Raw genomic sequence first — 17076 nt, 5'->3', positions numbered from 1 at the left:
CCTTCGTTATCATCGTATCTGAGCACCTCACAATCTTTATTTATTTTTCACAATAGCCCCAATTTTCACAAAAGGAGCCAAGACACATAGAGACTAAGTGACTTGTCCAAGGTCACACAGTACGTCTTTGTCAGAGAGCAGGAAATTAACCTTGGATCTCCCGCGTCCCGGGCTAGAATCCTAACCCTTGGACCATCCTTCTTCAATTAACAGACTCTCTCTTTTTGGTTTTCACTCTCACCCCATCACATCTCAGTTTGGTAGAAATAAGTCCTTAGCTTATTCACTACCATGTGTGGGGAGTGAGTCTACTGTCCAGAGCAGAAGACTGGGAGTGATTACTACAGAACTAGGATCCAAAGTTCTTACTCAGGCAAAACTACTATCAAATTTAGTGTTCAACCGGTGCCTGGCTGCCACTCTGTTCTTGAGACATCCAGAAAGATGAGTTAAGTTCAATGAGAATTTGACAAGAATAAGTTGGTATTTGTATATATTTTCAGTTTTGAGCCATCTCAATATGTGTATATGAGCAAGTCATATAAGCAGCTGTAAAATTAGGATAATAATACTTACCTACCATTCCAGGGGATTTATGAAGCTTATTTAATGTTTCTAAAGTACTTTAAAGGCCTCACAGGAAAGGTGCATAGAATACAAATTATTTTGATCACTATTATCTAATACGGTAAGAGAGGCTATTGTCCCTGACGAAGCTTGCAGCTCAAACAGGAAAATGACAGAAACTACCACAAATGGTATCAGCTGATCCCATAAACATATATTGCTACTGTGTAATTATGACCCACAGTTTTATAATGTGGTATTATTACCTTTGTCCTTTTGTGAAAATCATTCCACCTCTATCACACACACAACCATGAGATAATTACAAAAACTCATGTGCTACATCACAACCAACCAATTATTGCTGTACATTTGTAATGCCGAAGGAGATCTCATACCTGATTCTCATCCTGCACCTCCATGCTGTACTGGGGCCCCGGCTGTACCTCTGTGACTTTCTCTCCAAGGAGGAAGCCCAGGCGAGTCATGAGTGTGTTTGCTGCCTCATCTACGGATGGAGGGGGTCCCAGCTCCTGCTCAGCTTCACCTGAACAACAAGAAAAACATAATTTATGATGGAAACTGTTTAACTTTACTATTGTTCACCCACTGTTTTAATGGACTAAGTATAGCCAACTTTTCACACAGCAACTCCACTATAGAGGTTTTCAGCTCAAACACATCTTCTCTGTCTCACTCAACACTATTTGCTGGACATTCATTGATTTAAATTGTCACTCTACATTTCTTTTAATAGTACCCTTTATTCCTTCTCTCTCCGTTTATTAGCTGCTGTTCTCAACACCTCATTTTAGGCAAGATGCAGACAGTCATCCCTTTCCTCCTGAAGTTCATGACAAAGCCCTCTAGGCTCAACCAAGAGATGGGACTTTGCTAAAATGCAATGCTGAAGCCAAGGAAGCTCCTCTCTCATGTACACAACCAAATGAGTCACCTCTGTGTCACTTGCAAAGAACTCATGACTGTATGTAAATCGTTTGATCTTCTGTTAGCAATGCACTCAAGTGGCATCCATACCAGTAGGCCCACAGTTTTAAGCAGCTGAAATTCATTATTTCATAATATGAAAGGACATGTTTAAAGACTGATCTATAGTTCATTAGGAAAGGTAGAGTAAGATAATAGTCCCATTTTCAGCCTGTCCCAGGGCCAGATAAGTCAGTTCAATTCACATATGTTCGTAGTCCAAAACTCACAATTTGAGTGCACACCTACAGCCCGTTGGTAAATTAACCAAAGTCTTTCATACTCTCAAAAAGTTTTAAAAGCAGAGGGTTTTCTTAAATCTACTGAGAGATCCAACTTCTTTCGTGCAGCCATTCTACAAAAAAAATAAATTGAGAAGGATTTTTATCACACCTGCTGTCTCTGGGAAAATATTGCACAAGAAGCTGTAATAGTTCCTAGGATGATATTATGATCTATCAAGTCAAATACTCACTTTTTGTTTTTTCAGAATTTCCAATTATGAATTTATCCTGAATGCAAAATCTGGGAATGCGTGCTGTCTGCTAGGTAAAATACATTTAAACTCTCAATACCTATTTGCAACATAGACTATAGTAATTTTGAAGGAGGCTATTGGGTACAGGAAAAGTAGACAAAAATGTGGATGCTTTGGACTATTTTATCAATTCCCATTTACTTCCCACAAGAGCCCTTCTTTTTAACTGCCCTAAAAAGCTCCACAGACATTACTGCTAAGGGTCTCTCAAACTGATAAAAACCTAAGATTCAGAAAGTTGAAACGTCACTCAACACATTCTGTTGTGCCAAGGAATATACTGTATATGGCACATAGAATCCCCTAATATTTCAAAGCAGCATGAACACTTGTACCCAACCGTGTGGATTAAGCTAGAGGTTCAGACTTTAATCTGAATCTACGGATTTTTATCAGTTTCATTCAGACCCTTATTGTAATTCTGACATAGCAGGTTGTGTGCTTCAGGTCAGACATTAGAGCCTTGCTCGTCAGTCCAGCATGATGAGAAAAAGGAATACTGTCCAGTGATTCCTCTGAAACAGGGATCAAGCCAGTCAAAAGTGGAAAGAACAATATATGCAACCATCATCTGCCAGCCTTCATCTGCTGTTGATACTGTATACCATGTCAGAGGGAATGCACTCTAATCCACAAGACCATGCCCTTTTGTACAGTTGTTGCATGGACAGCGAAGTCCACATCCCAGAGCAAGTGCTGGTGTACACAGGCATGACATGGCAGTAAAACACTCAGCCACTGGCACCTTAGCTGCACTAGGGCTCCCACCATTATTACTACCATCAGTAGAATTGAACTGGAGTTAATGTAGGTGGAAAACTGTTCCTAGGAAATGCTAGAGTAATCAAAGCCATAATGAGAAGAGAATAAGTGCTGGAAAGGAAAATGTTTAGCGTCTTGACTGTAAATAATCAAAAGCTATAGGTGTGTCTATATATTTTTATGCACATTTTTAAAAACCTAATATCCAACTAACCATACTGTGTTTCTAACAATACTGAGCACCTGTCTCTTTTTAGGACAGAAATATGGTGCAAAATAACAGGCATATTTCAATTTCAGGCTGAGACTCGAAAACCGCAAAGTATCATCTTAATTAGAAAAAAAACCTTCAAAGAATCAAAGGAACATCAGGAAATGCAAAGATATATGGGAGGCAGGAGAAACGACATAGTGCTGGGATAAACGTAGGCTCCATTGAAATGCTGAACATTGAAAACAGACACTGTGAATTATCCTGACCATGGGGCTGTTCTATAGAGAGGAGCAAACAGAAAGCTGAGAGAGAGAGAATCATAGAATCATAGAATATCAGGGTTGGAAGGGACCTCAGGAGGTCATCTAGTCCAACCCCCTGCTCAAAGCAGGACCGATCCCCAACTAAATCATCCCAGCCAGGGCTTTGTCAAGCCTGACCTTAAAAACTTCTAAGGAAGGAGATTCTACCACCTCCCTAGGTAATGCATTCCAGTGTTTCACCACCCTCCTAGTGAAAAAGTTTTTCTTAATATCCTACCTAAATCTCTCTCACTGCAACTTGAGACCATTACTCCTTGTCCTGTCATTCGCTACCACTGAGAATAGTCTAGATCCATCCTCTTTGGAACCACCTTTCAGGTAGCTGAAAGCAGCTATCAAATCTCCCCTCATTCTTCTCTTCTGTAGACTAAATAATCCCAGTTCCCTCAGCCTCTCCTCATAAGTCATGTGTTCCAGTCCCCTAATCATTTTTGTTGCCCTCTGCCCTCTTTCTCTCTTTGAGAGAAAGAAACTACTCAAAAAGTAAGAGTTAAAAGAGGGGCAAGAACTCTGGATCCTGGGTCTAACTTGAGTTAAGATCACTGCATGGCCAGGTTATTAATTAGTTTAAATTAGTTAGCATATTTACAATATGTTGGTTGATAATGTGTATTAGGTTAGTACTGCATTTATAGTGAGAATTACAATGTGCTTTTACTCTGAAAAGTGAGGAAAGGGGGTTGGACTAGATGACCTCCTGAGGTCCCTTCCAACCCTGATCTTCTATTCTATAATAAAAAAGCATAATTGGTTTCTGAGTTTATTGCCTCTCCATGTCTACAGATACAGGACTCTCAGTGCAGACTAAAAATGGTTTTATTTTTCTGATCACCAGTGTCCTAAAGGTAATCCAGGACCTGAAAATTAAGTTCTTTCCTGTTCAGATCAGCATCAGTAACAAAGATACTGTATGCCAAGTTCTACACCTGTGCAACTGGAGTTCCAAGGAGTTGCAGAGAAGGAACTAAGGGCAGGACGTGGGCCTGCAATTAGAATGTAGGTAATTATTTTTGTCATAACGTTCAATCCAGAATAAAAGCCAACTCTGTTTCCCAAGGCTGTTCTAGTGCTGCAGTGCCAGAGGCAGTAAAACCTTACCTAGTCAGAACAGTCAGCAGATATGACTGATTCACAGCAAAAAGATTTGTTGAATAAGACGATGGCATTTTTATATAGTCACTTTTCTCAGTAGAACCCCATTTTAAAGAGTCCTTTAATGAAATGTATCTTACTCTATATCTTATCTTTCCCTTCTTGAATATAAATTAGTCAACATTCTCAAAAGGTGCTGAAGAACTTAGTCTACAGCTAGGGTAGAGGGAGGGTTTTTTTAACATGTCACTCATAACTATTGCTGAAAGGTACAAGTCAGTTGAAGCTATAACCTTGCATGAAAGCTCAATACATAGATTAGTCTGCTGCTCCTAGGGAGCCCAGTTCAAGGTCATAATTTCAATGTACAGAAGCATAAACCAACTTTTCATTGTCACAATCATATTAATGCAGACTAAAAAAGCTTTTAAAAGGATATGGACAATGTTGATTAATGAGGATGATTAAACAAATACTTAATAGGGGGTGCACCTTAGTTCACAGCTGCAGCATCTCATACAAAACAAAGACTCCACATTCATAACAACCATCAACATTGTGAAATACACACCCTGAATTGTCTTACACGGAGGCTTCACTGCTATGAAAATGAATGAATTCTTCACCCAGAGACCTCCCTTCCAGTCATCAAGGTGCAAATACTACCACATCCTTCGTGAGAATGGAGGGCTGTGTCTGAAGCAGAACCAGTGTGATACTGCTCCATGGGTGACTGCTTGCAGAGTGTGTGAACCCAGCTCCCTGTGTGGGTAGAGGCTCTCGTTACCTCCTTTTACCGTCATCACCTTCTGAAACCTTCTGTCCAACCCCAACCTTCCCAAGACTCCTGGTGTCCACCCCCCACCCCTAAACAAAGTTGTAGCCTAGATGCTTGTCAAACTGGACTCCAGTGGTGAGCTATTGGCCCATCACCATTCTGTTGTTTATGTGATATTGTATTCTAGAGGTATATCCCTGATTCTGTGGGAGGAATGCAGGATGGTGAGATGACTCAAGGAAGACAGGAAGTCCATCTTTTCCCTTGAGCGCTATGGATGAAATTCTTGGATTCACAACAACACAAAACTCACAGCCTTGGGAGATGCAGAGCTATGGTGACTGTAAGCCACTTTTGCAGCCCCTCAAATCCTGGGCTATCCCAGGAGTGAGAGAGACCCATGAAATTGTTTTCACTAACAAGGTCAGCTCCCAGACTGCTACGCTGGGCATCACAAAATGGGGAAGAGATGGCCAGCCCTCTGTGGAGATAGAGGTGGTTAGGGACTATTTAGAAAAGTTGGACGTGCACAAGTCCATGGGGCCGGACGAGTTGCATCCGAGAGTGCTGAAGGAATTGGCGGCTGTGATTGCAGAGCCATTGGCCATTATCTTTGAAAACTCGTGGCGAACCGGGGAAGTCCCGAATGACTGGAAAAAGGCTAATGTAGTGCCAATCTTTAAAAAAGGGAAGAAGGAGGATCCTGGGAACTACAGGCCACTCAGCCTCACCTCAGTCCCTGGAAAAATCATGGAGCAGGTCCTCAAAGAATCAATCTTGAAGTACTTGCATGAGAGGAAAGTGATCAGGAACAGCCAGCATGGATTCACCAAGGGTAGGTCATGCCTGACTAATCTAATCGCCTTTTATCATGAGATTACTGGTTCTGTGGATGAAGGGAAAGCAGTGGATGTATTGTTTCTTGACTTTAGCAAAGCTTTTGACACGGTCTCCCACAGTATTCTTGTCAGCAAGTTAAGGAAGTATGGGCTGGATGAATGCACTATAGGGTGGGTAGAAAGCTGGCTAGATTGTCAGGCTCAACGGGTAGTGATCAATGAATGGCTCCATGTCTAGTTGGCAGCCGGTGTCAAGTGGAGTGCCCCAGGGGTCAGTCCTGGGGCCGGTTTTGTTCAATATCTTCATAAATGATCTGGAGGATGGTGTGGATTGCACTCTCAGCAAATTTGCGGACGATACTAAACTGGGAGGAGTGGTAGATACGCTGGAGGGGAGGGATAGGATACAGAAGGACCTAGACAAATTGGAGGATTGGGCCAAAAGAAATCTGATGAGGTTCAATAAGGATAGGTGCAGGGTCCTGCACTTAGGACGGAAGAATCCAATGCACCGCTACAGACTAGGGACCGAATGGCTAGGCAGCAGTTCTGCGGAAAAGGACCTAGGGGTGACAGTGGACGAGAAGCTGGATATGAGTCAGCAGTGTGCCCTTGTTGCCAAGAAGGCCAATGGCATTTTGGGATGTATAAGTAGGGGCATAGCGAGCAGATCGAGGGACGTGATCGTCCCCCTCTATTCGACATTGGTGAGGCCTCACCTGGAGTACTGTGTCCAGTTTTGGGCCCCACACTACAAGAAGGATGTGGATAAATTGGAGAGAGTCCAGCGAAGGGCAACAAAAATGATTAGGGGTCTAGAACACATGACTTATGAGGAGAGGCTGAGGGAGCTGGGATTGTTTAGCCTGCAGAAGAGAAGAATGAGGGGGGATTTGATAGCTGCTTTCAACTACCTGAAAGGGGGTTCCAAAGAGGATGGCTCTAGACTGTTCTCAATGGTAGCAGATGACAGAACGAGGAGTAATGGTCTCAAGTTGCAGTGGGGGAGGTTTAGATTGGATATTAGGAAAAACTTTTTCACTAAGAGGGTGGTGAAACACTGGAATGCGTTGCCTAGGGAGGTGGTGGAATCTCCTTCCTTGGAAGTTTTTAAGGTCAGGCTTGACAAAGCCCTGGCTGGGATGATTTAACTGGGAATTGGTCCTGCTTCAAGCAGGGGGTTGGACTAGATGACCTTCAGGGGTCCCTTCCAACCCTGATATTCTATGATTCTATGAAATGACTGAGGTAGAGCCCTGAGAATTACTTCCATTTTGACAGCCCATCACCAGCTGCCTAGGAGCAGCCTTTCTGCCCAGAATTTCTACAGTACTGTATGGTGGTCCCACCCTGACATACCTGATCTGTTAGAGTCTTTTGTATAAATAATTCCTTTTGCATAGGGTACACACTCCAAACGCATACTGTATCTGTTGCAAAAACCCTTATGAAATTTCTCTGAAAAGTAAATTACAGTGCAGCAGCAAACCACAATGTTAAGTTAAATACCACGTAAATTATTTACAAATGAGGTACATATTTTCGGGAGGGGGGGGGCTGTATGCAGAACATGAATCTCAGAGTAAATATTCAGGGCACAGTTTGCAAATATATTGGTTAGTGTGCATCATAAATATTAAAGATGGATTTTTATAATGATACAGTATTTACCTTTTCCAAGATATCTACAAGATTTCCTACATTCAAAGACTGCAGAGCTCATGGTGGAGTTAACTTCAGTTAATGATAAACATCCAGTTTTTAATGGCGATCACTGTTTGATCTCCACTGCTCTGAATAGAATGTTAGACCTGCTCTGGTGTTTGTGACAATGACCCCGATTCAGCAAAAACTTCAACACGTGCATAACATTCAGCAAGTGTGTAGTGCCATTGACCTAGCAGGACTCAAATTACACATGTGCTTAAGTGCTCTGCTGGATCAGGGCTGATGTCATTCTCTGGTTACTTGGAGGCAAGAGTATACAACTTGTCATTCTACTACAGCTAACAGAAACAATGAGGAGTCTGGTGGCACCTTATAAGACTAATAGATTTATTTGGGCATACGCTTTCGTGGGTAAAAAAACCCACTTCTTTGCATCTGAAAAAGTGGGGTTTTTTTACCCACAAAAGCTTATGCCCAAATAAATCTGTTAGTCTTTAAGGTGCCACTGGACTCCTCGTTGTTTTTGTGGATACAGACTAACATGGCTACCCCTCTGATACTTTACAGCTAACAGAGATTTATTTCCTTAGTTTAAGTGACAGGGCCTGGTTTTTGGAATAGGAGGCCCTTAGTTATAATTCCTGAATTGAAGTAGTCAGGAATCAATACGAGATAGAACTTCGTGAAAATGTGATTTACTATTATACGCCAGTAATGTGCTTGGTGCCGTACAAGTTACAAATGCAATTACAGTTCCTGCCCCAAGGATCTTATTTATATGCAGCATTAACTTGAATGGTTGATCAACTTAACAATACATATTAAAGTGACACATTCTCTTGCCAGTGACACATCACTGCCCACAGTAATAATGGGGTGCTGAGGTCTATCACAGTGGTTCTCAACCTTTTTCTTTCTCAGGCCCCCTCAACGTGCTATAAACATTCCAGGGACCAGTGTGTAAGGGGGTGGGGGGGCGCAGTTAAGGGCTCCTGGCTTCAGCAGCTGGAGAGTGGGAGGGTCACAACCATGGGACTTTAGTCTGCGGAGCACCAGGGTGAGGCACCAGGGCTCCACCCGTTGGCTGGGGGGAGTGAGGGAGAGATGTGCCTGGGGCATAGGCACAGTTTAACTTCTATTTTTGGGAGGCGGGAGCTGGCAGGGCCCAGAAGGGCTTGGGCAAACTCTGCACACCAGGGCCCGGAGAGGGATTGCCACATCCACCCCGACTCACCTCAGCAGGCAACTCAGCCTGTCTGGTTGGGGTGGGGGGCACAATCAAAAATTATAACTCAAAGGGGGAGACTCAACTCACAACGTTTGAAAACCGCTTAGGGTGCAGACAAGGCGGGGGATAGCTAGCGGCTGTGTGCAGGCAGGGTGTAGCTCAAGGTGCAAGGAGGGGGTAGCTGGGGACAGTGTGCAGATAGGGGAGTAGCTCAGGGTGCAGGGAGAGATGCAGTTAGGGGCTGTGTGTGGGCTGGGGGTAGCTCAGGGTGCAGAGCGAGGGATAGCTAGGGACTGTGTGCCAGGAAGGTTGTGGTTGCTGCTCCCCGAGGGCTCTGCCAGCCCCGGAACTGGGTCCACCCACCAGGGCGGCTCTTACTGGTTACATGAGCAGTCAAAAGGGACTGGGATTTGAGGAGCAGCCACAGTCCCAGGCACCAGCAGCAGGAGGAGACAGGGGAGCGCCGTGACTGCCTGCTCCATGGCACCACACCAGCCAGAGAAGCAGTCACCCCACAATGCGCTGCTCCAGCTTCCTGCCTCTGATCTGGCCAGGGGGGTGGAGCCTTGGGGTGGGTGGGGGAGGTGGTGTGGAGCTGCCCCTGGGACTGTCCTGCGCTGGCACTGCAGTTTGGGGAGACCACCCCCTTGTGCCCGACCATCTCTGCCAATGGGCTCAAAAGAACGGCCATACGGGGTCAGACCAAAGGTCCATCTTGCCCAGTATCCTGTCTTCTGACAGTAGCCAATGCCAGGTGTGCCAGAGGGACTGAATAAAACAGGTAATCATTAAGTGATCCATCCCCTGTTGCCCATTCCCAGTTTCCTTGCCCATCCTGGCCAATATCCATTCATGGACCTATCCTCCATGAAGTTATCTAGTTCTTTTTTGAACCTTCTGATAGTCTTGGCCTTCACAACATCCCTTGGCATCCAGGTTGACTGTGCGTTGTGTGAAAAAATATTTCCTTTTGTTTGTTTTAAACCTGCTGCCACGGACCCCCAGTTGAGAACCGCTTCTCTATCAAATCACATAACAAGAAAAGATAAATTACCTTTGTTATAGTTGTCCACATTCTTAACTGCAGTGCAGCTATAAGAAATATATGTATTGATTTCACAAAACCTTTCTAGTGTAATGATAAAAATAACTGAATTTATTGTTTCCCCCACCCAAAGAAAAAAGGCAAAACTGGGTTGTGATAGCGTTATGATTCAATAATTCAAAAATAACTAAGATTTTTTGTGCTCATTTGCCAATTCTGAGGAAAGCAGTTACTATTTAATATATAAAAATATAACCAAAAAATTATCTTTCAGGCATAAAGTGCATTTATCTCAAAACAATGGGAAAATTATATACAGTACAAGCATAAAAATAAATACACACACACACACACATACATATATACTCTCCAGCTTTAGAATGGTAGCTCTTCATAAAGTGATGAAAAATGCCGTCTGCCATTACTTTTTTAAAAAGCAAGATTAGCTAATCATTTAGTACAGTACTGTGATTAACAATGATCTATCCAGCTTTAGAAGAATTTGAGCTTCTGAAGAATGTCTCCAAACACCACCACTGGTACGTATACCGTAGTGTTCCTGTATGGTGGAAGTAGAGCTCAGCAGGTGGGGGTTCAGCTCAGGGGCTGCGCATCTGACTGCAGATCAAGAGGTCACTGTTTCAAATCTGGGTGCTTACTTCCTTGTTTTTATATTTTGACTTTAGTAAAGCTTTTGATATTGTCTCGCGTGACCGTCTCATAAACAAACTAGGGAAATGCAACCTAGATGGAGCTACGATAAGGTGGGTGCAAAACTGGTTGGAAAACCGTTCCCAGAGAGTAGTTATCAGTGGTTCACAGTCATGCTGGAAGGACATAATGAGTGGGGTCCCTCAGGGATCAGTTCTGGGTCTGGTTCTGTTCAGTATCTTCATCAATGATTTAGATAATAGCATAGAGAGTACACTTATAAAGTTTGCAGATGATACCAAGCTGGAAGGGGTTGCAAGTGCTTTGGAGGATAGGATTAAAATTCAAAATGATCTGGACAAACTGGAGAACTGGTTTGAAGTAGATAGGATGAAATTCAATAAGGACAAATGCAAAGTACTCCATTTAGGGAGGAACAATCAGTTGCACACATACAAAAAAAGGAAACGACTGCCTAAGGAGGAGTACTGAGGAAAGGGATCTGGGGGTCATAGTGGACCAAAAGCTAAATATGAGTCAACAGTGTTGCAAAAACAGCAAACATCATTCTGGATGTATTAGCAGGAGTGTTGTAAGAAAGACACGAAGTAATTCTTCTGCTCTACTCTGCACTGATTAGGCCTCAGCTGGAGTATTGTGTCCAGTTCTGGGTGCCATATTTCAGGAAGGATGTGGACAAATTTGAGAGAGTCCAGAGAAGAGCAACATAAATGATTAAAGGTCTCGAAAACATGACCTCTGAGGGAAGACTGAAAAAATTGGGTTTCTTTAGTCTGGAGAAGAGAAGACTGAGAGGGGACATGATAACAGTTTTCAAGTATGTAAAAGATTGTTACAAGGAAGACGGAGAAAAATTGTTCTTCTTAACTTCTGAGGATAGGACAAGAAGCAATGGGCTTAAATTGCAGCACAGGAGGTTTAGGTTTGGACATTAGGAAAAACTTCCTGTCAGGGTGGTGAAGCACTGGAATAAATTGCCCAGGGAGGCTGTGGAATCTCCATCACTGGAGATTTTTAAGAGCAGGTTAGAAAAACACCTGTCAGGAATGGTCTAGATAATACTTAGTCCTGCCATGAGTGCAGGGGACTGGACTAGATGACCTCTCAAGGAAGCACTGGAATGGGTTACCTAGGGAGGTGGTGGAATCTCCTTCCTTAGAGGTTTTTAAGGCCCAGCTTGACAAAGCCCTGGCTGGGATGATTAGTTGGGGTTGGTTCTGCTTTGAGCAGGGTTGGACTAGATGACCTCCTGAGGTTTCTTCCAACCCTGATCTTCTGTGATTCTATGTATACTACAGTGTCCACATAGTGAATTTGAAGCTACTTTTCTACTATGGAAGAAGATTTTACCCTGAAACATGATAGGTATGACAAATGGCAGGTTTACTGAGTGGTTAGGGTTCAACCACTGGACCCAGAGACCTAGCCTGAAATCTTCTTGTGTGGAATTGGGCAAATCAGTTAGCTTCTCTGTGCCTCAATTCCCCATATAAGTTTTTTAGATAGAAAGTTTCTGCATCTTTATAGAAGTAGGAGAACATTTTTTTTCCCCCTTAAAAAGTCACAGACTGACGCAAAAGTAAAAAGGCTGGGGTTTGAGCAACAGCATAAGAGCTTAGGAATTCCCATGCCCAAAGAGACAAAAGATTCATCTAGTCTACTACCCCATCTCTGACAAGAGCCAACTGTAGATGCTTCAAAGAAAGGAGTAACATCATCCACGTGTACATAAAGTCTCTTACTGTGCAATGCTTATTAAACTCTGGGATGACTTTTCTTATTTCAGCTAGTTATTAGTTTACGCTCTGAAGTAGGGGGGGCTGATATCCTGCTAGTGTTGTCCTAGCTTACATTGCTGCAGTTTCTATTCTTATTCACACAAAAACTATTCTTTTAAAAAATATTACTAAATTATTTGTCTTCAAAATATCTTGTAGTAATGACTTGCATAGATTAACTAAAAATGGCATAAACACCTTTCCTTTTATCCATTTTGAATTTTTTTTCCTTTTAATTTCAAAAATTAAAATGACTCAGACTTGGAGTCTTCCAGCTAGTGGATATGGGGTCAGAACGGAGAGACCAACATTCATGTTTGCTGCCAGCCCAAAGGCTTTGTTATAGATGTGGGTGGAAGACTAACCATATGAAGCCTGCGCTGCTGAGAGCCCTATCTCTCACTGACATCAGTCAGAGTCATTAAGAGTCCTCACCAACTTGCAATCCGTCCCTCAAAGGGGAGGACTGGGGTTAGACAGAGAAGAAAATTGTGCTAACAAGTATTGCCTCCCCACACACTTTTTTTTTTTTAGAACAAAAATGAAAAGTAGTATCCCTGCTTTTGCACTGTAAGAACTTGACAACCTTTGGGATTCTTTGATACTGAACATTCCATTGTTACTGCAATATTTTAGTAAATTAGATGAGACCAACAGTATTCAAGAAGTTACAAAAGAAACTTAATCCAACTCTTACACAATTGATGAACAGGAAAAACACACTAATAGTTTCTGGCTTTTGTCCTTAATCTCCAGAAGTGACAGGTAGCTGTGCTCTGTATGACTCATACTGCTTTATGTAAGAGAAATAAATAACAGCTTTTACACAGATATGAAACAGGTTGTCCCTCTGTAGATACCACTCATGTTTAGACTATCTGGTGTTTTACTGGACAGGTCAGAAGAATCTTGGAAGAAGTAAATCAGAGCACTGAAGTCTTAACTTTGCTGAATCCACAGACAGAATTCAGGAGCAGAAAAAATAAAGTAATTTCAGAAAACAGCATGGTACCAACATCCAGTGTTTTAGCACGGAAATTTTAAAAGTGAGGGCCTGAGTGAGAGCCAGGGGAAAGCACAGCCAAGCAGTACTAGCTACTCAGACCTCTGTAGTCACAAGTGTCAAATTCTACCTTGCGGCTACTCTTCCACAAACCCAGTGAAGTCTTTGGGGATGCACAGCTGCAACTGAGGGTGCAACAGCACCCAAGAAACCTCTTGAATTAGAAAGAGACCAGCCTCCCTAAGCCTCTGCAGCTGGTTGCTCTCCCTACCTTGTTGCAGCAACATAGCAGTACCCCTGCTAGCCACCTGACAAACAAGATCCACAACCCAGGGTTGTGGATAAAGAGGAGAGTGCAATACTCTGGCTGATCCTCTCTGGCTGGTTCTGAAAGCTTCAGAGAGCCTATGTGTTGCCAACCCCCATAGCAGGGGTGGCCAACCTGAGCCTGAGAAGGAGCCAGAATTTACCAATATACATTGCCAAAGAGCCACAATAATACGTCAATACCCCCCATCAGCTCCCCGCCTGTTCCCAGCGCTCCCACCCACCAGCAGCCCTGCCAATCAGCGCCTCCCCTTCCCTCCCCATCAGCTGTTTCATGGCGTGCAGGAGGCTCGGGGGAGGAGCAAGGGCATGGCAGGCTCAGGCTCAGGCTCAGGAAGGGGTGGAGTGGAGGCAGGGCCTGTGGCAGAGCCAGGGGTTCAGCAGCTAGCACACCCCGGCACATTGGAAAGCTGGCGCCTGTAACTCCAGCCCCGGAGTCGGTGCCTATACAAGGAGCCGCATAGTAACTTCTGAAGAGCCGTAAGTGGCTCTAGAGCCACAGGTTGGCCACCCCTGCTCTAGATTTTACAGAGAGTCTCATGATATTTGGGGCATTTCTTAAAGCCCCTGATCCTGAAGTCAAGTAATTATGTGGGAACCTCAGCTTTCATTTAAAAAAAAAAGAAAAAAAGTAAGATTCTAGCCTTTATAGTGTTGGAGAAAAGCTTGAAAAGGTGACCCAGTCACCTCCCCATCTGGCCATTAATCTGGGAGGAAAAGGAAAGGAACTGCTGGAAACTTGGCAAAAAGTCTTCTAAGAAGTAAGAAGGCTGCTGGGGTAGGAGTGAAGGCAGAGGACAAGAAGTAGATCAATTGTCCAGGGAGTAAGAGAAGGTTAATTGGCTCAGGCATCTGGAAAACCTGAAAGTCAATTAGTTGGGGAGGGTCTGGGTTGCCTGTGTAAGGAAAAGGTCAATTGGATGGGATGGATGTTGCAGCAGAGGATGAACTGCTGGGTTTAGAGAAGCAATTTATTGATTGGGGGTACCTACGGGGCAGATGGATTGAATAGCAATTGGGCAGCAAGGTCACTCTGCGGGAGGCAGGCCAGGAGGAGGAGAGGAGAAGGGAGCACAAGAAGAATGGGGGAGGGAGGCAAAGAGTTTATTTATTTAGGGCAGACATTTCAAAAGTAGCTAAGAAATTTAGGAAACCAAGTCCCATTTACTTAGAAGCCTAAGTCATTCCTGAAAATGGGTTAGGCTCCTTAGAAATGTAAGTGCTTTTGAAGATTTTACCCTTTGAATTTATACAAATACTAAAAAGGGTACCTATCCTTACACACTCACCAACTTTCCCAACTTTTAAAATACAGAACAAACACCACACACTAAAGTGCAGCAGTACAATCCAGTATAACTCACCATCAGCAAGCCAAGCAACTTGAAAGCTCAGATCCCCCTCTCCCTCCCCTTCCAGCAATTCATCCTATTTAAAGTGTCTGGGGAAAAAAGATGAGCTTAGCAGAATGTCCTGAAGGTCACCAGATTCAGGCTCTTTTAAAGTGAATTTCACAGCCACATGGAAAATGTCATGCCTGCAGTACTTATGTGTTTGTAATGGCATGACTTCAGATTAAGTGCCTTTGCTGATTTCAACCGTGGTAGTATGACACAGGTAGAGAGGCGGTCTCTCAGATAGGCAGGTCTTAAGACACTTCAAAACCACAATCTTTATCCAGAAACCCACAGGTCAGTGGGGATCACGGAATACTGGCTGATTATGAATGTGGCAAGATACCCTACTTTACTCAGCAGGGGATGCTACTTTCTGCAAAGGGGTCAGTTGCTGGATAGTTGCAAAGTCAGAATTTTGAAAATGCCAGAAATAAGGATGCCCGTGAAAACTTACATCAGCCTTCTTGTGCATATGTATTATGACAGTGCCTTTAATTACGTGATCACATACTACTTTTATTTAAGATACACTAGGATCCAACAAGCAGAAAGCCCTGTGGAGCACCTCAGCGAGATTCTCAGTCAACTTTCCCTATTCCAGTGGTTTTCAAACTTGTGGGTCAGGACTCCAAAGTGGATCTCGACCCCATTTTAATGGGGTCGCCAGGGCCAGCATTAGACTTGCTGGGACCCTAGCAGAAGCTGAAGCCTGAGCTCCACCCCCACCCGGGGCGGTGGGACTCAGGCTCTGGTCCCCTCTCCACCCACCTGGGGCACGAAGGCTTGGGCTCCACCCAACCCGGGGTCATGCAGTAACTGTTATCAGAAGGGGGTCGTGGCGCAATGAAATTTGAGAACCCCTTCAATTCCATATCTTGATTTCTGTTCCTATCAGCTTTGTCTCAATACAGATCTTTAAAGTCCACAAGACTTGCTGTCAACCGTAACAGTCAGGAGATACAGAGTCAACACAGGGATTTTAGTGACTTATCAAGGTCCACAAAAGCTTATGCAGACTTTAGAAAGTCTGGCAAACCTTGGATAGGGAGCAGAAGTCAAGGTACCATCAGTAAAATGGGGAAGCAAAGGAGACTGGGGAATAAGTGGAGATGAGTTGGAGAAACCAGTTTTGCAGGCCCTCTTGTTATTGGATGCGGACCTTGCCAAGCCAATTTGCGGCAGCCTCATCAGCGAAGTGCAGAGCCCTCACACAGCCATCAAATCTGGTCAAAGGGCAGTCGTCAAGTGATGTGTGACCTTGTCTGTCTTTGGCCACAGCTGCATGTAGGGTGACCAGATGTCCCAATTTTATAGGGACAGTCCGGATATTTGGGGCTTTGTCTTATATAGGTGCCTATTATCCCCCACCCACGTCCCGATTTTTCACACTTGCTGTCTGGCCACTCTAGCTGCATGTGGGATCCTCCCATTGGCCCAGGTGTGAAGGCTGTCTGCATATGGACCCTGGCCCATTCAAAATCAATTCACAAAGGCCCCCTCACCAGCCGGCCCGGGTGGGGAGTGGAAGGGGTGGGGCCAGAGCCGGAGTCGAAGGGGCGAGGCCAGAACCTCTTCCGACCATGCTGGGATGCTGCCCAGTGCAGTGCAGCAGCCGCCTGACAGAGCGCCTGGCAGCAGAGGGGACCTGCCTCCCGCCCAGGCTTGGCTTCCGGGGACAGCGGCCAAGTGAGCCAAAGCCCTCCCTCCTCCCAGGCATTTTTGGCCTCTGCCCCACTCCAGCCAGGCTCTCTCCCAGGCAGCTGGCTACACTGCACAGAGCTGCGACTGGGAGTGGCTCTGTCCCACTCCCTGCCCGGGCCTGGCGACCAGGGAGAACAGCCCAATATGCCAGGGGGAA

General features: G+C 44.3%; 1 protein-coding gene across 1 annotated transcript in view; it reads right to left on the bottom strand.

Annotated features, from left to right (window-relative positions):
• The window catches only part of TANC2 (tetratricopeptide repeat, ankyrin repeat and coiled-coil containing 2), a 713500-nt gene that overhangs the window by 210253 nt on the left and 486171 nt on the right, over positions 1-17076 (bottom strand). Inside the window, exon 8 of the mRNA XM_077806150.1 lies at positions 966-1114. Within this exon, the coding sequence (XP_077662276.1) occupies positions 966-1114 (149 nt within the window). The remainder of the gene's footprint in view (positions 1-965; positions 1115-17076) is intronic.

This window comes from Eretmochelys imbricata, chromosome 27 (assembly GCF_965152235.1).
Source record: "Eretmochelys imbricata isolate rEreImb1 chromosome 27, rEreImb1.hap1, whole genome shotgun sequence".
Lineage (NCBI taxonomy): Eukaryota > Metazoa > Chordata > Testudines > Cheloniidae > Eretmochelys > Eretmochelys imbricata.
The sequence above is the reverse complement of the archived record's forward strand: the minus strand, read 5'-3'. Positions and strand labels throughout refer to the sequence as shown.